General features: G+C 39.6%; 1 protein-coding gene across 7 annotated transcripts in view; it reads right to left on the bottom strand.

The window, feature by feature from the left end:
* The window catches only part of BCAS3 (BCAS3 microtubule associated cell migration factor), a 435,283-nt gene that overhangs the window by 297,128 nt on the left and 113,557 nt on the right, over nt 1-24,598 (bottom strand). For all 7 annotated transcript variants that reach the window (XM_080924182.1, XM_080924186.1, XM_080924185.1 and 4 more), the window contains 2 exons: nt 12,323-12,456; nt 209-473 (listed from right to left, as the gene is read on the bottom strand). In XM_080924182.1, coding sequence (XP_080780308.1) covers nt 209-473; nt 12,323-12,456 — 399 coding nt within the window. The remainder of the gene's footprint in view (nt 1-208; nt 474-12,322; nt 12,457-24,598) is intronic.

Here is a 24,598-nt window from a genome sequence, read left to right as displayed (position 1 = left end):
ATCTCAAACCAAATGTTCATTAAATACTGAAAAGGTAAAGCAGTTAAAATGCCATGAATAAGATCACCATGATCATTGTGGTTCATACTTATTAACTGATTTAATAAATACGAATTTCTTAACTATGCTCATCACAAACAGAATATAATGCATCTGATTCCATGTGATAGAACAAGAGGCCAGCAGCATGAGAGAAAAGTGTGTTTACCATGCAGCGGGGAGCCAGAAGGGCTGCTGGACAGGCCTGGAACAGGACTACAGCGGCCGCCTTGCTTAGATGTCAGCTCTTGCTCAATCTCTTCCAGCCCAGCACTTTTCTGGAAACGGCTCATGCGATTCACTACTCGTGGTGACATGTGTGTGCGGACACAAGGCTGGCCACCATAAGGGTTGATGGGGAAAACGTGGGAAGTACCCCGAAGGGTACTGACCACTACCCAGCGACAATCATGGCTGAAACAGATGTCCTGAACCTAGGAAGGAGGAAAGAGACAAAAACAGCTGTAGTCACTCGGGTGCACCTGATAATAGGCATAAATGGAAATAAAAATAGAAATGGTTGCCTCCTTAGCAAACTTGTGTAAGAATGGATGACAAATCTATAAAATATTTTATAGGTCACCAGAATTCCATGTGGGGATCAGGCAAAACCTGAAGGGTTCCAGTTCTTGCTAAGAGAGGTGGGAATTAGGACCTCTATGGTCTCCTGAAACTGACTCATAAAGCTTTGTGAAATAGATACCATGTGTTCCAAGGCAGGGAGACAGCTCTGAGTAACAGGCCTGCCCATGAGAGCGTGGGTTCAGAGCCACAGAACCATTAAAGTAAAAGTGGATCCCAGGAGCTTGCTGGTGAGCTGATCTAATCAACCAGTCATCTCCAGCTCAGTTGCCTCCCCACCCCCATCTCAAATGATAAGGGGGAAGAAAGACAGTTGGCATCTACTTCTGACCTACACATAAGCAAAGACTATACACACTCATATGGTTCTTTCTCCTAAAAGGTTTTCTATAAAGTACAAAAGAATAGATAATGCAGACAATGTTAGTAATTCAGTCACTTACTTAAATACTAAAGACTTATCACACAATTCACCAAGAATGAAGAGAGAAGTGTTTGTGGATATGGTTCTCAGAAGACATGAGTCCTTGTCTCAACAAACAAAATTCAACAAAAGGTCAGGCCTGAGATGTCTTGTGTATCAATACAAGATACATCAACACAGTTGGGGGTGTGTGGTGTTCCAGAACTGAGACAGGACTACTATGGTTTCAAGATCACATAGAACTACTGTTCATGGGAAGAAATAAAGGGATAAATAGAGGAGCAGGGATTGGAGAAAAGATCATCCAGAGACTTCCTCATCTGGGGATCCATCCCATATGCACCCAATAAACCCAAGCACTATTGCTGATGCCAAGTAGTGCTTACTGGCAAGAACCTGATATGTATGACTCCTCAGAGGCCCTGCCAGAGCCATACTGATACAAGGTGCTGTGGTTGGGAGAGGGAGCACCTTCATGGAGGCAATGGGGGGGATGGGACTGTGGGAAAGGGATAACATCTGAAATGTAAATGCTCAGAATATCCAATAAAAAGAAAAGAAAAATAGGATTCCTAATGTAGAAGGTCATGTGATAGTACAAATGATTGTATGGGAAAGAAGTCATTTGTTTTAGTCAATATAAAATTATAATGAAATATGTCTTGGAGTTGTGGCTCCTGTAAGGCTATGCATGCTCCAATGTAGTCTTGTAGTCATGCACATATGCACTTGTAAACAGTACTCAGTGGACTCCGAGGTCTAACGCTAACAACAACAACCAAAGAAAGGAACATGTGATAGTGAAGCAGAAAACCAGAAGTCAGGGTAATAGGGGAATAAAAGGGGAGATTATTTGATCAAAGAGCATGATAAGAGTGTATGAAATTTTATTTTTGAATATATTATAACTGAAACTTTTAACAATAAAGAAAATCTTTAAATTAAAAAAAAAAGACTAATTCAAAGTAAAACTTTTAAATCCAACAAATATATTTAAAAACTAAGGATTCCTCACAGACCCCTGTTTTCATAGTGATAATTCTGGTTCCATCACTGAAGACAGCTAGCTCATGAGTCTGTGGTGATTTAGGAAAGAATATTTCTATTAAAAAGTCACTGTGTACTGTTCTAACTCCGGGCCTAAATAGCATCTAGATAAAAAACAGCAGTAGATAAAAAAGTTCAGCAGCAATAAATGCTTTGTACTGAAGGTGTGGGATAGTGCATCCTGACTCTCTAAATGATGGGATATACCATAGGCTGTGTCTGCAAGGGTGTTTCCAGAGAAGTTTAACTGAGGGAGAGAGAGCCATAGGGAATGTGGGTGGCACCAGTCTGGAGTCCAGACTTATGAGCAGGAGAAGAGGAGTGAAGCACCTGTGCTCACATCTCTGATTGCTCTTAGGTCACACTGTGACCAGTGAGTCACATCCCATTGCTGCTATCGTGACTTTCCCACCATGGTGTCTACCCACCCTCAACTGTCAGGCAAAACAAACCCTTTCTGAGTTGCTTCTTGTCAGGTGTTTTATCACAGCAATGAAAAAAGTAACTCATACTTTATGATAACACATAAATTACTACAGAAGACACACTTAAATCCAACACCCAGAGATGACTACTTATTATCTAGAAATACAAGTATTTCTTAATGCATGATGTATAAATATGTACCATCCAATAAAATAACCAATCAGCCAAAAGTAAAATGTTTATGCCCTCTTTTCTATAATTTTCAGACATGTCTTGGCTTAAAGAAAGTTCACCTTCACTGCCTCACCAACTGTGGTAGATATTTAGTAACAGCCTGCCCAGCTCTCCTATCCTATAAGGGCATTTGGTGTGATCTGTGAGTTAATATCAGCTTGGGCTGCAGAATTCTAGGAAAGTCTTGGGTTTTCTGATAACAGAAATTAATAGCCTTGGAGTTTGGGATGAGACAGCATGGTAGAGACTGAGTCAGAAGAATGAGGCCCGCCCAAAGAGGAATACTTAAGGATGTACAGCAGAAGACTTCTTACATGATGATGAGAACAACCCAGCTTTTCAAAAAGCTCTATTGCCTCTGTTCCCTGCTAATTGCCAACAGCAGAGTATCGCTAATGGCTGAACTGAACCCCATAAGAGAAGGAGTGAGGCGGGAGAGGGGCAACCAGAAGGAAGAGAATGTTTGGATAGTACCTGTAAAGGTCAAGAAACCCAAACTCTTAGATGAACCTGAAAAGGACAACTTTAAAATAAATAAGTAAATAAAAGACCAGGGTGTGGAGGCGCATGCTTTTAAGTCAGCATGGGTTGGAGAGGAGGTGGATCCGGGAGGACCTGAGTTTGAGGCTACCTTTGCCTGCAAAGTCAGTTTTAGGACAGGCAGGACTACACAGAGAGACCTGTTTCAAAAAACAGACAGAAAAGAAAGTAGTTACTTACGACTAAAGAGCTCAAATCTAAATCATCTGAGGACATGACATTTATTTAGAAAAAACATATGAGAGTGGAGACATTAGTATGAGAATTGAAATACAAATTCTACATAGACCCAACTACATATTTGAGCTTTTTTATCAGTTGAAATCAAGAAAAACAACTCTACCCCCACAAGGCTGTACATGTGCAAAAATTATAACCAATTAAATGGCAATAAAAGCATGTTTAAGGAAACAATATTGGAATGTGAGCAAATGAGACGATCTACACAAATCTTATCTGTAGTTATAACAACTATTTGTGTTTGTTTCCTCCACCTCACTTGCTCCATAGAGGACAGAAAGATCACTGGGTGTTCCATAGATGTTTCTCCATGTAAAATTTGTTGTGGAAGTGGGGAATGTCTTGAAGCAGAAAGGGGAAGTGGCAGAGGAAGTAAGACCTCTCCTGTCCTGCAGAAGCATGAAAAAGAACTAGATTTTCCCCCATGGAAGTGGATACCTGACAAAGGACGGCACAACTCAGTTAACTGATACCACTGGTGGCAGTCAGCAGTGTGTCCATGTAACACACATGGACAGTACCTGGCTGTCTGCAGGGGTATGGTGGTGAGCTATCATCACATCACTGTGACAGACATATTTGTATAAATAAACCTCAACGTTCAAAACACTCCCTAGGAGTAAAGTTTCTGTGCTAAGTGACAGGCTTGAATTATTTTTAATTTATAAGTAAAGATTTCAAAATGAACAGAAATGTTAATTCTGTTTGGTCTTAAAAACTTTCAGCTGAGCTTCAAATAAGGAACTCACTTTGTTCACTACTTTTCCTGTCCCTGTATTTAATGATTGAGTGAAAATCAATCCTGGGAAGGCTTGGGAAGAGGTATCAAATAAGCAATAGGAAAGAGGGAAAAGACGACTTCAGCATGGTACAAACCAGGAGCTCAACACTCTCACATTTCTAAGTTGGAAATATGAGCCCTCAAGGATGTTAAAATTTGACATTAATTTATTTGAAAAAAAATTATAAAAAGCAGTGACTTTAAATTTTCTTTAGTACAACTAATTAAAATTTTCTTCATCAAAGACATGAAATCCTCCATGTTTTCTGACAATAATCTAACCACAAATTAACAAAAATACAAAGTAATGGGGGAATAGCCTGGTCATTAAACAACACACTATTAAGTCACCCACAGATCAAAGCAAAAGCCTCACAAAGACTGACACATGGGGGTAAATGAAGATGAATCAGAATATACAACACAACCCCAGCGCAGTGTGGCAGCGTCACAGCCAGGGACCGTTTACCTAGGAAGGACTCGGTGAGCAAGTTCTTCCACCCAAGGAATCGAAGAAGGAAAACAGAGACAATAATAGTTGAATAGAAGACTGGCCAGGATGACAGTGAAAACCAATGGTATGGAAAATGGACAAAAACAAACAAATCAAGAACTACTCAAAACTGAAAAAAGGAAAGAAACAAAGGTCCTAGCAGACTGGAAAAGGCAAGAGGACACTCACAACTAAAGGACAGTGTAGGGCTGAGAGCCACATACCTAGCAGGCACCATGGTCCTCTCACAATCAAACAGCTCTGCTCTGTGAGTTAACATCAGAAAAGGGTAAGAGACAGGTTACTGCGGGAGGGTGAGAATGCAAACCATTTGCTTTACACTGAAAAAGTCAAGGAATCTCATCAAAACCAAAGCCAAGGACTGGGGAGATGAATATGCTGGGCACACATAGAAGTCTGTCTCTGTCTCTGTCTCTCTCTCCCTGTGTGTGTGTGTCTGTCTGTCTGTCAATAAATGTAATAATAACTAAAACTTAAAAAAGTTATAACAAGAGAATTCTTATTTCCTGGTCTGATACCAAGTCTCAGGACCACAAGAACTGCACAGTGAGACTGTCTTTAAAAATAAAGTTATAACAAGCCAGGTATGGTGACATGAAACATATAATCTCAGCATTTGTGAGGTGGAGACAAGATGAGATTTCAAAGATAGCCCTGTCTCAAACATATCAACAAAAGACCCCTAAACATATTTAAGAGGTGAGCAAGGTAGGTGAAGAGAAAAAAACTACTACAAAAGGAAATCAGTAACTTAAAAATGGGGGTACAGACACAACCAACACATACAAAAAAAAAAATGCTACAAAATTAAATATACACACATTGGAACAAATCACTTCATGTAAATCTGGTTTATCTAAAATAAAATGGTAGAATCAATCAAATTTAGAATAGTATTGTAGAACATTTTTCTCTGAATCTGTGAACATTTTCGGGGTACATTAGAAGATTTATGAAATCTTCTAGCATTTTCTGTACAAGTGCACATAAAACTATAATCATTTCAATGTAAAAAACAGAATGAGTTGCCATAGACATGGTTCGTGGTAGACGTGAAGGAATGGCAGATGGAAATGCTAGAGACTCAGGTTGAAATACGGCTTTGTATAACCTTGCCGGATAGAAGAGATTTTCTTTTCTTTGTATAGAAAAGAAGGCACATCCTGCTGTGCATGGATGTTCCCTGGACCCCACCACAGCATCTTGGACCTGTGGCTCTGAGACCAAAGTCCTCAACCTATCCACAAGTTTAATTTGCTTGCCAGCTGACAGATAACATCACCTCATTACAGTTCTCACTGGTACAAAGGCTAATGTAAACTGAATATGCTGTGTTTCCATAAGGGACACACACTGGAATGTGTAGGTAGAAGAGTAGGATCATAGTTCAGATCAAGCAGTTACACCCCACTGAGGATGTCTGAACTGGTTTAAATGCTTGTTTTAGAAATCCTCACCACCTACAGGCTCACAATTGACCGTCTACAAGCCTTCAAGTTCTTTCCTGTGCTATCCAGCGAGACCAACAGATAAGGAACTCTGGGTGAGACGAAGGCTACATTGCACTATCTCAGCGCAACATCGCCACCTGCCCGAGGGAGAGGCTAAGTACATTTTCTTTCCTTCTTCCTTCCTTCCTTTCTTTGTTCTTTTCTTTTTTATGAGGTTAGCTACTTAAGGAGTTGCTAAGTTCTAATCAGAACTGAAGAACTGACTCAAGGAGACCAGGGGTGTGCAGGTTCCACGTCGGGATGGGTCAGTGTGGAGGTGAATGAGGTCAGAGAAGTGAGTGGGATCAAAGGCTCAAAGGGTGAGTGATCTCAAGGCCCAGGGTCCTAGATTATTTTCTCTGCCACTCGACCCACAGAGATCCTTTCCAAAGCTTACTGATGGCTTGACTAAGTGGACATGATTGGTGTCTCCAAGGCCAGGAGAGTTGTCTAACCTCAGTAACTCAGGAAGACTGAGGTAAGCAGCAATTAGCACTGGGGAGCCAATACCAGAAGTTTGTCTCACCTATTTGAATCAGAGAACGTCAAAGAGTGAAACTGGACCAAGCGTGCCAGTCCATTTAATACTATCTACAAATGCTATTGGTTAATAAAATGGGTGAGTCTAAAGGCAGAGATGAGCAGAGATATACAGAAATAAGTCCAGTAAAGTAAATCTACAGACAAAACTTAAAAGGGAAGATGACACAGACCTGGAAGACCCACAGTGACCCCACAGGTAAAACTTGAGAGAGAATTTCAAGGAATGGCACCTTGATCATAACTTGCGTGTTTGGACTTCTATGCAAGGTATGATCACGGTAACACACATCTCGTATCCCAGCACACCAGAGATGAGGGTGTGAGGAGCAGAAGGAGCTTGTGGCCATCTACACATGGTTCCAAAGTCTGAGGTCCAGGAGTGAATAAAAAAAATAGCCAAATGGGGCCGGTCAAGGCACTTCCCACTCACCCTGATAGAGAAACACAGACGGAAGGAGAGAACTCACTCTGATTTCCACAAGAACAAGTGTGCAAAAGCAGATGCGCATGAACACACATACACAAACACACACACTAAATAAATATTTTAAGCTGATCACAGCATTAATTACTCACTGTTCTCTATGGACAGGGGACCAGCTGCCTCTATCTCTCCTATCATGATGCCATCCTGAACTTCGAGACAAAAATGAAGCCTCCCTTCCTCAGGTCTCTTTTGTCAGTATTTTGTCACATCTACAAGAAAAATAACTGATACACTAGGCAAGCACTCTGCCAACTGAACTAGCTGATGGTTCTTAGGTGGATCATAGATACAAGGCAGCTCGTGTCTTCCCCTCCTAATGGCTTCTTTCAGAGGGTAAGTGTTTCGCTTTAATGAGCCAACGTTTATAAATTGCATGCTTTAATTGATTTTTACTATTAGTATCACATTAAAAAAAAAAACTCTGCCAAACCTAAGGGACGTTAGTTTCTTTACAAAAGTTATATGGTTATTGGTTTCACACTTGTCCGTCGTTCCTAAGTAAGTGGACAATCAAGTGGGCATGTATGTCACAATGCTCCCAAATTCCTCCTAAATATTTGTATTTGTTTGGTGGTTTTTTATTTGTATTGAGACAGGGTCTCACTATGTATCCCTGGTGGGCTTGGCACTCAATATGAAGACCAGGGTGGCCTTTACCTTACAGTTTTTTCTATCTATCCTATCCCTTCTGAGTTCTAGGATTTTATACATGCATCATATCACACTAACACTGGATCTGTGTAAATTCAATAAGTCTTTCTATCAGTTATATACTACAGGGATCACTGATATTCTCATACAAGTTACATACTCAGAGGAAACTAACATTGTAAAGCTGTAATGTATTCCAGAGTCAGGCCTTTATTGATTCTCAGCAGTGTTTTCCAGCTTTCCCAGTATGGGTATAAGGTAGTACTTTGGACACTGAGATCTACTTAAATTATCATCTAATTGTGACAGAGACAGAGAGAGAGACACAGAGAAAGACAAAGAGAGGCAGGGAGAGCGAGCCCTTCCATAACAGTGAGAGAACTCGGGGTTTTGCCCATGCTAGGCAAATATTATAACTGCTAACCTACATCCCAGCCCCTTTCTTCAGTTTTTGAGGCAGGGTCTTTCTGTCTTGCCCTCCTAAGTCACTGGGATTTTAGGCCTACATCAGACTTGGTCTTTATGCACTAACTTTTACCTTTTAATGTTTTAAAAATAACTTATTGTGTGCACATTTTAAAAGAGAAATTTCTATTTCCTGCCAAGCCAATCATGTCATCCTTGCATATAGCTTTATTCTCTCATTTCCTGATGACAGATGTTCCTTCCACATTCTCAGATGTCCTTGGCATTTCTCTTCTTTCCAGTGCTCTGTCCTCAGAATCTGTGCCCTTGATCTCCTAGAGCTGAATCTCATTAACACAGGGAGACAGCAAAGCCAGCAGGAGCCCCTTGCTGTCCTTAGTAACCCCAATGAAACATGTACAGACCCCCACTTTTCTAAACAATTCACCTGAAGTCTAGAAAGCAATCACTTCTCTCACAAAGGACCAGGAAAGTTGGAGGTGCAGGGATAATAAGCTAAGATGCCAGGGAACTGAACACGCCAATAGTTTATGAATGATATCACAACAAAATAGCATAACCAGCAAATCACAGGTTTACCATGAATTCCAAAACCACAGGAAAGTGGCTTTTCTCCATAAGCCTAACACATAGTGTTTGGAACATATACACACTAAAATTAAATTTTATCTCAAGAACAAATAGTTTTAAATAGTAATATTATTAGGTTTATTTTAACTTCAGAACTAAAAAAAAAAAACTATTAATCATGCTACTTTGTAAAACTGTTTTAACAAAACCATTAATATTTACATGTTTCAAAAATGAAATTGCTATTTATCAAATAAATTACAAAATGGCAACAGTGGACTCAAGTAAGACATGACATAGTCTATAAGCATGGTTTCGATAGGTATGGAGGGCTTGAGGAAGCCACGCTGGAGCCCAGTGACAAGGTACCAGCGAGACGCACGCTGCTGCTGGAACAAGGGCATTCTCCTCAGAGCATGTGTGCCTCAAGAGGAAAATTACTGTCAGATGCAGAGGATATCCCCAGTCAAAGACCACAAAACAACTTAATTCAACGTAATTAGATCCATATACTTTTTTTATTCCCTTGCCTGATTAAAGTGCCCTTGGAGTTCTTGGAAGAATTCAGAATAATATGATTTTTCAAGTACTAAAAGATGGCCAGATAAATCATATGCCAGACAGATTTCATGATTGGTATTAAATTTTATCAGTTCAAAATAATTTTCAGTAGGACTTAATAATGATTAATTTTATGGTTACCAACCTATATCTTTATATTTGGTTTTTAGAAATTCAAAATTACAGGGTAGACCTGAATAGAATCATTGTTAATTATTTCTATATCATTTGCCTACCTGATAAATGAAGAAATGGTTGGCAATACCAAGTATCAAGTTGGGGCACTGTCCTAAGACATAAAGGGTTGTTACTCCTCATTAAACGTCTAGGTTTTAAGTTACATACAAATAATACTTATAGAAACAAGACATTAAAAATAGGGGTGGCTTAGGGATGCCTAAAACCAAATCAGGACATTGGACTGTGTCTAGAGATATGAAATCCACACAAAAGATGCTCCTCTCACACTGCACTACTACACTAAGCAAAGCATAAAGCTGGACATAAAGAAGTCAGTTCCACAGCAAAGAATGCTCAAGACTTAACAGGTATGTCAAGACAAGTCTGAGATATTCAGGGCCATGTCAATAGCAACCCACTATCTGGACCACTCTAAATGCTAAAACAGCTATTAATTAAACAGATATCTGCCTTTTCAAGAATGTAAAAATGAAATATTGGTGCCCTGACTAAATAATTAGCAGAACTGAAGGCCTGTTCTCCCACCAAACAGGAGCAAGAGGAAGGGAGGCTTCCAGGCCAGTCTGGAGAACACAGTGAGAACCTATCTCAAAAGCCAGTCTGCCTCAGAATAAAATACAAACACCTGTCACAACTAAGACTTCACAGGAGAAATAGGCTGTGACATTTGATGTGCTGAAATCATCTATAGCCAAAAAGTAATGAGCAGTTCCTGAAAGAAACACACATAAAATACGACAGCTCACTTTTCTGGGTTAGATCCTTCTGCCACTTGTTAAGCCAACAACAAATGATGTTGAACTGGGGCTTGACAGTTAAAAGGACAGAACTATTTTTACTTAGTATTTTAGAGGCTTCTAATGACTGTGTAAGAAGATGCTCTCATTTACATGGGGACACATGCTCACAGTGGGTTGCAGGGCCATGCTGACCATAACGGCAGGGCTGGGCCACAGCTCAGGGGTAGAGTGCTTGCCAAGCATTGTAAGATGTCCTGAGTTTGACTGCTGGTCCAGCAAAAACTAAAAATAAATAAAAACCTGAGGGAAAATAGGTCTGGTTTATTAAAAGCTAAAATATACAGGAATCAATAAGGTACAGCTTATTTTTAAAATAAAATCCTAGTATTTATTGAGACAGACAAGTATACAGACAAGTATCATAAGGTTAAAATAGCTGGCCATATTACAAGATAAAGCATCTAGCTCTGCCTCCTTGCCTCCCACAATCTTTCACATGCACATCATGAGGCCTCACCTGGTTCCCTTTGCTTTCATCTCCCCAGTGGTGAGAGCGCAGATACTGTCACTATGTCTAGTATAACAATGATGAATTCTAAAATGTAGCATTATGTGGTGATGGCTGGAATGTGCAGAGCCACCAGCTTGGGGTGAACAAATCACCATGAGATTTTTATGCTGGTAAGAAGAAAAAAAAACATGGTGCCTGCATTGTAATGTTAAGAATAGAATATTGGCTGGGCATGGTAGTGGTGCATGTCTTTAATTCCAGCACTTACGGGCAGACAGATCTCTGTGAGTTCATGAACAATGAACTCACAATGAACTCTCTGGTCTACAGAGTAAGTTCCAGAACAGCCAAAGCAACACAATGAAATCTGGTCTCAACAAACAAAAGAAAGAAACAAACAAAACTGAATACATACAAGTATCCCAGTCCAGTATCTAATAAAATGAAGAGTAAATTCTACACAAGAAAGTATTGTGAAATGCATGCTTGCACAGCATTTACATGTCTGGATGAATAAATGTTTAAAAATTAAGTCCTGCATACAATGGTGGTACACAGCTGTAATCCCAGCACTGGAGAGGTGGAGGTCGGAGGACCTAGAGATCAAGACTATATACAGCTACATGGAAGTTCAAAGCCAATCTGGGTGATGAAACCCTGTCTCAAAACATATGAAGAAATGAATGAAAACTAGCTCTTAAAAAATATGTATCTATTTACAATACTGGCCAATTTACATACAACAGCATAAACAAACACAAATCGCCTAGCACAAGAGTCCTCAGAAACAGACATCAACTGGCAGCAGGGTTTCATTTGGATTGAAAAAATGAACAAAGGATAAACAATGAAGTCAAGCTGATCTATTCAAATATCAACATTTTTTAAAGGAGTGTGTTTGTGTGTGTGTGTGTGTGTGTGTGTGTGTGTGTGTGTGTGTGCCACATTTGTGAGGATGCCCACAGAAACTTAAAGGAAACAAGGAAACACTGGCTCTCTGTCATCTTCTGCTATGGCTGCAGGAGGTTGTAATCTGCTCAGTAGGTTCTAGGATCTGAACATGGGTCCACTGAAGAGAAAGAACTGATTTTCTGGTCCTCAGTAACAAAAACATACTTTTTTTCCTTATGTATTCACTGGGTATACGAGGTATTTTTCCATAATTTATTAGAACTTACTCTACTACAGAGAATATTGTTTTGTCATAAATACTAATCTCCAAATAGATATGAATCTCCAATGATCTCAATGATCTCAAATGCCATACTGGCCATACTGCACCAAGAAATCAGTCCCCTCAGGAAGACACACTTACTTTGGCCTCGGTCTCTCCCCTGTGAAGCGTATACAGATGGTGGACAGCACACTGAGATGATGACCAAGGATGAGTCAGGATTTGGAAGACATGAAAGTCATGGCCAAGAGTATCTGTTGTGACTAAAAGCATTCCTGGAAGATAAAAAAAAAAACCAAAGGATAGAAATAAAAGTGATATTCTTAAGTATTAGGAATGGGGGAAAGGATATTAGTTATAAAATGAAATAATTAAAATAGAGCACATTCTTTCTGTAACGACACCAACATCAACAGAGCAGAACCACTCACAGAGGGAGTAGGACGTCCTGTATGGGTAATAGAAAGAAATGTTATATGCAGAACTTACAAAGTTCACAGAAATTTTCGGAACATAATGTGAGGCTTGGGGAGATGGCTGGGCACGTGATGTGATGGTGTTTAACTGAATGAGTTCAAAGCCCGGGATTTACGCAAAACGGCCCGGCCTCGTGGTGCAGCACTAGGACGTGGAACAGGAAGACCCCTGAACTAACCAGCCAGTCTAGCAGAGTGCTGAGCTCCAGCCCGTGAGAGAGCAGGCCAGTACCCTGAGCAGAGCAGCCGACGCTCCTCTGACTTAGATACACCGGCACTGATGCAATCAATGCACAATTTAAAAGAGAACAGTGAAAGTGAAAATATATTTCCATATTTTCTAATCAAACTAAGAAACTCATGTAACTTGTTCAGTTGAAAACAACTGTTCTGAGTTAGGGCAGTATCAAACATCTCTACTCCCAGCTAGTCAAGAGACAGAGGCAAGGGGAATCAGTTGTATCCAGGAATTCAGGACCAGCCTAGATAAAAGCTGAGATCCTGTCCCTAAAGTAAACAAACACACACACACACACATACAATGTACACATATATAAATATATGTTATTTTAGTAATTAAAACAGTAAAAATTAATCCCTATTCTTGCATGGTATATGTAGAAACTGCCAACAGTACTTTCTACAAAGTATATTCTTGACTTTGAAAAGGTGTCATGGTCATGAGTCCTTTGGCCAATCCAAGGTTACAAAGATGTCCTAGTTTCAAATTTTAAACCAGTGAAACAAAAAATAACACATCTATCCGATTTCCACAGCCAAAGAAAAAAGGTACAAAGGGGTATCATTTAGTAAACAGCAACTATCTGTTTGGATATGTAAACCATGTCTGCAGATTCCTGCTTTGCACACAAAAGTCTCTGGGTTAAATCTCCAGCATGAAAAACGCATTAATAAACAAAGTTGTTGTCCCCACCTACAACACAGAAAGTGCATGGTTAGACACAGAAACACACTGTAATTAAATCAGGTTAAACTCTTGACCTTCATCACGTCTTCATGGGGATGACACACTTCCCTGCAGTTACACTGCCTTCCACAGCTCAGCAACCTCCTGGAGTTTTGCATAACCAGATTCTGTGTGGGACATTTCTTATCTGGTTACTTCAAACAGCAACATGCCATCTTTCTCCTGATTATTGTTCCATCATGTATGGAGTCCCTGCATTAATTGCTAACCTGAATTTTAATTCTTTGCTGAATTAATTGCTGATCCTCCTGCCTGGGAGTACAGGAAAAGCTACTGCATGCTGCTTTGTCAAACTGCCGACAACTGGCATCTCTTTTTAACCAAATATGACTTTAATTATTTCATTTACTACATTCTTATGTAGTACATTAATTAGTGGGGCGGAATTTAATTTCATGTTGATTAATCTATCTGCTTGTCTCCTTACTTTTTCTTTGCTTGGCTTTGAGTAAAAGAACATTTAGTTCTGTTTTGGATTCTTTACTACTACTACTACTTTTCAAGACAGGATTTATCTGTGTGGCCCTGGCTGTCCTGGAACTCACTCTGAGGACCAGGCTGACTTCCAGTTCAGAGATCCTCCTGCCTCTGCCTCATTCCCAAAGCACATAAATCTAACTGTCATAAGAATGCTGGGAGAAGGAATGTACCACCACAGCCTGGCTCTTTAGAATTATTTTTAAATGGTCTAGAGAAGATTGAGAACACAGTTTCCAGCTACCATAAAGTATGCAGTTGAGTTCCCCATATTTGAGGAAATTGCAGAGGTTGGCAGACTGATAGTGCCAACACCTTCTAAATCACAGGGACATTTTTCTTTTTAATATTGAGCTTTTTGCTTTAAGCTCTGGCTTTGAGGACTGATCCCTTTACTATAAATTGACTGTTTCTGAATGTACACTGCATGCACCTAGATTCCAGGGTCTGTTGCTTTGCCGTCATACAATGCGTGCTGCAGAGGGAAGGTCTATCACTAACATGGGAGGATGCAGGGTATCTAAAGGTGAGATTTCCCTAAATGTGGCTCTAGGTAATACACTAGGCATCAGATACCATTTTCCTGGCTATATACATTTTGACTGATGAAAAGTAGCAATTGTTCCATTAATTTAATAAGGATAATAATTCTTACAGAATTAGCTTCTCTCCCACCATACCCAGTATGGCCTGCGGTCCCGCATCACCTGTTTTACTGAGAGCCGAGCTATGTGCTCCCTCACAGCCATGCTTCCTATTCAAGGTTTGCTTTTCTCACTCTTGCTTTACACTCAGTCACACTGAGTTTTAATAACCATAACTCAACTGCTTTCTTCTGATTCTACCTTTCCAAGAAAATCAGTGTGGAGCACCTAACAACAGAAACATCATTAAAAGGGGAGGAAAAAACAAAACAAAACAAGAGCTTGTATTTATAGTAAATGTACACTCACAAACTAGAGATGAACATTGAGATCAGCATTCTCCTCAGAATGAGCATTTAAATGGAAGGCTGACCAATCAGGCCACTGCTGTTCTACACGTGAATGGCAATCCCACACAAGCACTTTTCATATTGATCTAATTGTTTCTAAGTCAATGACTTGTAGAGCACTAGTCCTTTACCTTACCACAAGCAGCTATATGCTTGTGAATCCTGCCTTAGATGCTAGCCTCTTCCACTCATCCAAACAAATCTGGCTTTCTAGTTCATAAATGAGTTTTCATGATTCACAAAACTTTCAGAATGTAAAAACTTAAGCAGGCAGAGAGAAAAGGAAAACACAGCCAGAGTAAGTTCTACAGAATCAAGTGCTTTTTAAAAATTTACATTTTGTCTTTTACACACATACTGAAAAGGAAACAGTAAGCTCATTTCTTTTTCTGGAAAATAAGTTTTAAAGCACATATACATAAAAGGAAAAGCGTGCAGCGCAGACTGCGGCTTGAGAACTATTTACACAGCATCAGAAGACTAAACCAGACGCTGGCCTGGCCATAAACTAAACCCACGCCCCAAACGAGGTGCCAAGCCACAAAAAGCATTTGCGTCATCTGGGAATCCAAGGAAAAAAAGGGCTTCTAATTATAGGGCCTGGAAGCGGAAGCCCAGAGTGATTAGCTATTTAGGCGCTGCTGTGTGTTTATCTGGAAGCTTCCTCTCCCTTGCTCACAGCCTCAAGTTTGATAGATGAGCTTCAGTATTGGAGGGTGGGGACTGAAGCTGCTGATGGTACTCCGTGTTCTCTAGAGTTTGAGGGAGCTGCAGAAGAACAAATGCTAAGGCTGTTGTGGCTTCTTCAGAGCCTAAGTCTTTTCAAATGGTCGAAGATGGTTAAACCAAAGACTGAAATTAAAGACTAGCAAAACAGCAGTGAGCACAGGCTATAAAATCTTGGAAACATGACTTGTCTTTTTTTCCAAAATTCTATTTATAACACCTAATTGGATGGTTCTTCATCATGTACATACATGAGAATTCAAAGACAAATTACCAGTTATTCACACTCTCTTCCAAGAGTCATAAAGTCATAAGCACTGAGAGAGAACAGGGTCAGACAGAAGTCTCTGTGGGACATCACACTGTAGTGCTCATAAAACAGGCTTTTTTATTGGCAAGGTATTCTTTGTGATCTAAAGCTTAAAACATGCAATGGTATATAGTCAAAACTGTAAGATAAATAAATAAAAAATAAATAATGAAAAGAAATAGAAACTTAGTATTGATAGAAATTCTTAACCAGCTCAATTTCTTCACAACAATGCTCTCAAAGCACAAAGTCCCAATGAGCACAGCATCGATTTCTTAACTAGCACACTACCCAAACTTCTCTCCCATCACCCCATTTGTTTCTCTCCCTCAGTCCCTCCCCTACCCCCCCCCCCACCTCTCTCTCAGGGGAGGCTTTGGTTTTGTTGTTGTTGTTTTTTATTTTTTATTTTTTATTTTTTTTTTGTCCTGTTGTTGCTGGAGAAACATACAAGCTCCCTGGTCCTGACCTAAAGGCATCAATTTCTCCAGCAGTCACAGAAGCAAGTTACTTAGGCTTTTAAAAGACACAGATAATCAAACCATCAATGTACTCTTCCGTTTTAGGAGACAAGAATGTAAATCTTTATAAAACACACTACAAAACATCCGGTGAGAAGCACTGAAGTAAACAAAGCTAAGAAAACAACAGAAATGACTGATTTGAGGACATCCCAGAGTTGTAACCAACATAGGTTCAAAATAAAAACAATATTATACACATGCATTTTACAGGGACAAGTCTGATTCATTTTTTCCTTTAACTTACATCCAGCCACATAACCTCAGCAATTAAAAAAAAAGATTGAACTCTGAAATTTTTACAATTATGGAAATGTCTCTTGCCCTCTCCCTTACGTTCCAGTGTTGAGCTTTGTGACCTGGGCATGCCTGGTCTTGAACTTGTGATGCAGCTGCCCTAGCCTGAGGTCTGGGATTAGGCTTGTCAGGCATGCAAGAAAGAGGGGAACAGGGAGAAAGAGATGGGGGGGGCGCAGAGGTGAGAGAAGGGGAGGGGGAGACAGAGGTGAGAGGAGGGAGCAGGGAGACATATTTAACATAAACACTCTCAAAATTATACCACTAGCAAAAAGCAAAGACCCCAAAAAAAAAACTAGAAATATATCAAGGAATTAACTTGATTAAAAATATCCATGTCCTACCATAACTAAATGAAAACTGATGAGAGGGCAGAGATATTAAATTATGTAGAAAAGGTAAATCCAGGGAGGTGACGACAGTGTGGGAGATGAGTATGACTCACAACCTTGTTGAGAAATGAGTGGAAAGTTCTCCGGTTTGTCTTTGTAAGGACTGAAGCCCCTCACTGAGGAGCAGAGAAACAAGGCAAAAGACCAGATACTGAGGGCACTGGTGCTTTAACCACAGACTGCACTCACAAACGAAATATCAAGTAAATCTTGGGGGTATGTATCTGAATATATTTGAGTACAAAACACACCAGCTTTTAGGTTCAATAACATGTGTTGTGGGTACATCTATAATATATAATATTGGTTTTGCTCCCTCTCTCCTTTGTGTGTGTGTGTGTGTGTGTGTGTACTTATAGAGGTTAAAATTAGTAGTCTCTGAATTTAAATCAGTTTCTCTATTTTTTGAAACAGGGTCTCTCATTGAATCTGAAGTCCACCAATTCTACCATTTGAATCCCCTCCAATCCCCACGTATCCTCTCATGTCTGCCCTCCCAGTAGGAGGACTATAGACACATAGTGACTGCCACACTCAACTTCATCCACATGGGTGCTGGATATCCAAACTCGGTTCTTCATACTTCTATGGCAAACATTTCATGGACAGAGCCATCAGCCTATGAGTGGTAAATCCAACTCTCACAGTGCCCCACTGCGTGCATTCACACTGCCTCCTAATTCAGGGTGAACAAACCATAGATGTGCAATCAAGTAAACATAGGCTACTGCAGATTTAGGATTGCTTTAGAAACTGCATAGGACTAACATGAAAAAATATTTGAAATTATGGTATACAAATGTGTTTTAACTTGTTACTTAATATAATAAGATATTTACATTGTATAATATATCAATGTACATTGACTAATGTATAAAATGTGTAAGGTAAATAGATTACTACCTAATGTAACACAAAAGTACTATTTTTTTCTTCAAAGTGTCAGGTACTAGCCATTAATCCTAATTCCCACTAAGTTTCCTCTGAATCTCACGTGACAACTGATAAGGAACAGAAAAATATGAAGTAACTGACCCTGATTTAAGTATAGCACTTTGCAAGATGATGAAGCCAGACAGTAAGTACAAATCTTTGAATTGAATAAGAACCCCATGCCAGGGTGTAGTGGAAGTGTTAGAATGCTGTTGAAGAGTGCTGCAGATCAAAGTTCTCACACCTTATTATTCTGTAAAGTCCAGTGACAGAGCCAGCATGGTGGCTCTGTCACCCTAACCCTTGGGAGATTAAGAAGACATAATATATGTGTTTATAAAATTATCAAAGAATAAATAATTTTAAAGAATCGCCTTTTAAACCATGAATTTGAGACCAGGCTAGGAAACAAATTGAGGTACAAAGTAGTTTGAAGTATGCTGTGAAACTGTATAAAATACAACTTAAAAATACAGCTGAGTCTTTACAGATACTAGTAAAAATAAAGACAGGAATTTTCATGATACTTTGCAATGATCAATAGAAATAGTTTCTGTGGGGGAAAATAATCCAATTAAAACCTCTTTAACAATTAACCTCCTAACTGCCACCTCCTCTCAAAACAAAACATTTGAGTAAAGGGAGAACTTCTATTCTATTAAATATGCAGCTAACCATCCAAAGGCTGAATGTTGAATCTGCTTGACTGGAGCAATGTCCCTGCTGAGGGGGGTAATTATTAAGACATCTATGTGTCACACACTTCATAGCTCCAGCAGCTCAGCTGGCAGGGTGGCGCCTCAGCAGAGCAGGACGCTGCAATGAAAAAAGCTTCTCTGGAGTTTTCACTGAACGCCAGTCAGGAGGTTTAGCTCGCCGGTGTCCACATAACTGTGCCCAGTAAGGAACTCTCTTTCATCTCTGATTCCCAATTTAGTAAAGAACACTTCCCTCTTGACATCTATATTTATAGAACATTTACCATCCTTATCTGCTCTACAGTATCTAGAGATTCTTATCTACTTTGAGCATCCTTATAATATTTACATGCCAGCGTGGGCCACACAATTTAGAGGAGGAAATAACTGCTGCTTAAGAAATAACTTAGTGGATTTTATTCAACACATGAACTGAAAATTATTCTAACTTGGCCATGCTAGAGTTTTTCATAATCCTGAAAAAGTCAAACGGCATTAGCTGTTCAGTGTAAATTCATCTAGAAGTAAGCTAACAGCTCAGTAAACGAAACAAGCACTTACAGAGTAGATAATATAAGTGCTTCCAATTAGAATGCTTAAGGAGGTCTCCTGATTGGATAAAATATATTATAACACCACAGTGAAGAAGGTAAAAGAGGAACAAATACCAGGTGAGGTGTCACTATGCGTTCAGACACTATTTGAGATGGGAGGAAGAATTCATTCAGGGCTAATAAAGCTCATGTGAGCTGAAATGGGAAGTAATATGGAGGACACAGTATTTCCTGAGGCTCAGAGAAGCTTCTTACATGTCACCTGAAATGAGGCATACATCCAGAAAACAAAGAGTCCCATATATTCAAGAGAAGGAGAGATGTCTAAGGGCAGGTGTGGAGATGTGTGCATGTGTGTGTGTGCGTGTTGTATATGTGTTAGATTTGGAGCTTGAAGTTGACTGTCTCTGTCCCTCTCTACTTTATTTTTTCAAACAGAGTTTCTCATGGGATTCCTAGACTGAGGCAGAAAGATACCAAGTTACAGCTAAGACTTGGCACAAGTGGAAGATGGGGAAAGAGAGATTGAGCTAATAAAAATTCCATTTTCCCCCCTCTGAGAAAAACCATTAAGAGGAAATAAAAGCAATTGCTTACTGACTGGATAAGAAGAAATATGTGTTGTATACACATTTCACTAAACAGAAAGGACTGATAAAGATGGGACATTACATAAGGGAGGGAGGGACAAAGGAAAGGAAGGAAGAAGGGAAGGGAGGGAACGGGAAGCGGGGAGAGGGAGTGAGGTTGAGGCAGAAAAGAGTAAAACTGTAAAGTCCTAACCATGGATTGACCTGACACAGAAGATCAGATGGGAGGATCCAGCTCAGGAAAGAGGCAGGGCCTCTAAGACCTGAGAGCACAAAGCAGAGCTGCCCACTCTTCCAGAGGCTGGCGTTCAAGCTATGAGTGCATGGAGGGAGAAAAGGCTCACAGGACCAGAATTAGGTTTCCAGCATCCACACTGTGGCCTACAACTGTCAGTTCTGGGGGATCGGATGCCCTGGTCTGGCCTCTGTGAGCATTAGTCACTCAAGGTACACATACATACATGCAGACAAAACACTCATATACATAAAATACATATACGCATCTATCTTTTTAAAGCAACAGCTTAAAAATTCCAAATTTGGTAAAAATAAGAGGGCTATAAGCTAAACAGGAGGGTGGCAGATGACCCTGGGGAACGGCCAAGCCCAGTCCTCAGATGCTCCCTGTGAAGCAGAAAAATATCAGGAGAGGGTGCGCTCATTGAGAGAATGTTCATGTGGAATCTACTTCTTGCTCAACTATGGTAAGACCTAAAATTGTCCTGAAAAGTAGAACACAAAAGTTCTCTAGAAAATGTTACTCATTTTGTACCTAAATAATTGAAAGCAACAGACATTACCACCCATATTGAATCTACAAAGGTCTCAGCAAGGCATCTCCAAACAAATCATAAATACTACCATTAAAATATTTGTTTTGATTCTGGACTCAGAGTCTCAGCTAATAAACAAGTGTGGGAATGCAAAATTAAAAAGCAAACTGAACACAGCTGCTCAACAAGAAGTTTCACAAGCCTGTTTACTGGCATCCCTTAATTTCATTTCTGAAAGGTCCCACAGAACACGGAGCCGGCAGTGACCCGCCAACGGGCCGACTTTCCGCACTACTCCATGCCAGCGTGGTACTCTGCCATGCATGGTTTATAGAACTTTTACAATGCCCAGGAGATGGCCAAAGGTCTGGTTTGTTCTTACGTCTATTGTCCAGAAATATTATATCATATAACTGTCATCTAAGACTATGCCTCTTTTTAAATAAAAAGACGAAAACAAGTTTACATCCTTGAGTATAGTATGATTCAGAAAGTAAGGTGGCCTGAGAAGCCCAGCTTTAGAAACAAAATGCCACCAACTTCTTTTGTATGTTTTGATTGTTTAAGAACCTACCTAAACTGCAATAGTCCAACAAGCATTATTGTCATTTGCTATCTCTACAGGCCCCATGAAAATGTCAGTTTTAAATAGCAAGGCATTAGAGAGCCAATATAGGTTTAAAAAATCTCATGAAATAAATTAACTTAGAAACATGCTTGAGTAAAGATGAATTGGTTCATTTAGTAAAGAATCTAAAACTTACTGTTCAATAAAAACCCATAATTTGAAATAAAAGAATCAGATACATCAATTTAAACACAAAAGGTGCATATTGTATTAAGATCTACTCAAATTATACAACTCAAGACCTAACAATATAATTCTGCCAGTGAAGGGGGAAAAAAAATCTCATTTTATATCACCATACTTAATACCCAGCTTAGTAGTGAATCTGTAAAGAAGAATTCAAATGTAAAGTAACAAAAACTATCTCTACTACCCTGAACATTTAAACTAAACAGAGAAAAAAGAATCCCAGCCATCTATTTAGACACCTGTGCAGGAACACATTGTGTGTGAACATATATACGCCCACCCATGACAAGTGCTTACTAAAGAAAGCCATGGCTAACGAGGTGACTCTTTGAGACTGAGTAACTCTCAATGAATACTTGCTTTGCAATAGGAAAAAAAAAATCAAGATTCCCATCTAAATCATTGACAATTAGCTATTTTACATATCTTAAACAATTGAAGGTTTTCTAACTCTTTGTGCCTCATTAAGCAACAGCAGCATTCACAACAGGAGAAGCATCTGAAGGTCTCAGGTGAACGTCAGCACACACCACTATCAGGGGCCAATCTTCTGGAACACTCAGGGTCAGACCCAGAACCCACATGGTAGCTCGCTGCACCTTTAGTGCTAAAGGATCAGATGCCTTCCTCTGGCCTCCATGGGTTCTCTATGCACATGATACACATCCTGGCAAAACTATCCTAAAAATACATTTTTAATAATCTTTGCCTACAAGCTACAATATACCAAACTAGTTGAACAAGATTTCATTATAAAATCACCACCTAAATCAAATATTATATACATTTTAAGCCCTATCAAAGTTATGAAAACTAGACAGCAGAGCTCCCATACAGTGTTGCACAGGTTTTCTGTCCGCAGAAGCCACCTCCATCAGGCTAGCAGTGATCTTCATACAAGGGACAGTGTCGTTGGGCACAAGTTGGGCTCCTTTTTAGTCAATGCTTGCTTAAGAACTGATCTCCTTTTTGAGAATTATGACTCAATTATGACCCATCGCACAGCACACACCCCAAAAGACTGGCTTTTATTCTCAGTATCCTGTCCTTCGGCCATAAAGCCATTACCTTCCTTGTTAAGACCACACTTAACTGAAGACTGTACTAGCAGAAATTGTCACCAGTTTCAAAAACCTGAATCATCAAATCTCAACAGGACAAGGTAAGAAGGGATTGGCTAAAGAGTGTTGAGATGAAACCAGTATAATCAGAATTCAGTATTTTTTTGATGGACAGCTTTAAACAGTTCAGTAACACAAAAACCTTGCTCAGCACTAGAAAGGTCCTGGTTACAGTCTTCAGCTCCAAAAAATAAGAACAAACAAATAAATACGGAGCATGCAGAGTGGTGTATGTGTCTTTTGTGAAATCTTTTCAATGGTACTAACAGACGGCTGTCATGGAATTCTATGAAGGTGGAATAAGGCAGCTCTAGACACATGAACCATATGAAAGTGAGTGCATTTCAAAGAAGGCTAAGAGGGCTTTGGTCGAAATATCAATAGGAAAACAAGGAGAGAAAAAGACTGGCTGTGTATACAGCTGAGTAAAAGCATTTGCCTAGCACATGCCAGCCCTGTTCAACATCTGGGACCTCAAAAAGAAATCTAAGCAATCTATTGACTGATCGCTTTTATTTCCGAAGCAGGGGCTAAACTCCAGTGCCATGAATCTATACCTGTGGTCCATAAGCATGTCAGTACACTGAGGTGTTGGCCAGTCACTAGACATAAGGAGATGGATGACAGAGCACTAGCTGGAAGCAAACTGTAAGCTCACAAAGGGAAGAAACACCTAGACAAGTGATCATCTCAATAAGCTGTATCATAAACATTGATGCTCTGCAAACACAGAAATGTAATATGAATATTTCCATTTTTAGTTAATCATATAGCAGGCCATGCAGGATGGTGTAAGGTTTTTACCCTGTGCAGTATTCTCTTTGTCAATGCAACTTCATAGACAAAAATAAAAAAGATTCCCCTGTGAGAAGTGCTCAGGGGTGATATGAAATACAGGATAATCCAAACGGAAGTGGGCATCAGGGCCAAATTTAAAAAGAGCCACACTAGGGACCAAACGACAGTGACACAGAGAGCAAACTTCCAAAGCAGGTCTCCAACTGTAATTCAAACTTTCAGAGAATTTTGATAGATATTTGTCTATGCTAACTAAATCAATCCTACTGATCACTAACAAATATAATGAAAATCTCTTTTCATCAAAAAATGATTACTTGGGATATCAGACGGGATATTAATCAAAAGTACTCAATATAACTCTCTTGTTTTCATCCTTCATTTGAAAATGGAGGGGAAAGCACAGATTTTTCCATCAATTCAAGTAACAAGATCATTTCGGAAGAATAAGATAAGAATGCTAAAACTCTCAGATACATAACACAAATGAACTGAGCCTGAAACCTGTACGTTAGCAAAGACAGAATCAGCTTTGAAACAAACAGTGGTTTCATCTTCTGTTCAGAAACCAACTAGCTTTGGGAGCAACAAGACAACAAAACACTGAGGGAAACAAAGAGAAAAGTAAAAGTAAGTTAGTATAACGTCATGTGAAAAAAATAACTCTCGTAACAAATACCACCAATCTCTGATATATTAAGATCCGAGTTAACAATATTGGAATTTAAGGCATGGCTCAAAAGTTAATGCTATTATAGTCAAAATGCTGACCCATAATTGTTCCTGTCTGAAAGAACTGCAGGGATAGAAATGGAGGAGAGCCTGAGGAAAAAGTGGTCCATCAACAGGCCCAAAAGGGGATCCAGCTCAAGGGGATTCCCAAGGCCTGACACCATTACTGAGGCTATGGAGTGCTCAAGAAATGGACCTATCACGAAAGACCCAACAAGCA

The sequence above is a fragment of the Micromys minutus genome (genome assembly GCF_963924665.1).
Source record: "Micromys minutus genome assembly, chromosome: 10".
In the NCBI taxonomy this organism is placed as follows: Eukaryota; Metazoa; Chordata; class Mammalia; order Rodentia; family Muridae; genus Micromys; species Micromys minutus.
The sequence above is the reverse complement of the archived record's forward strand: the minus strand, read 5'-3'. Positions and strand labels throughout refer to the sequence as shown.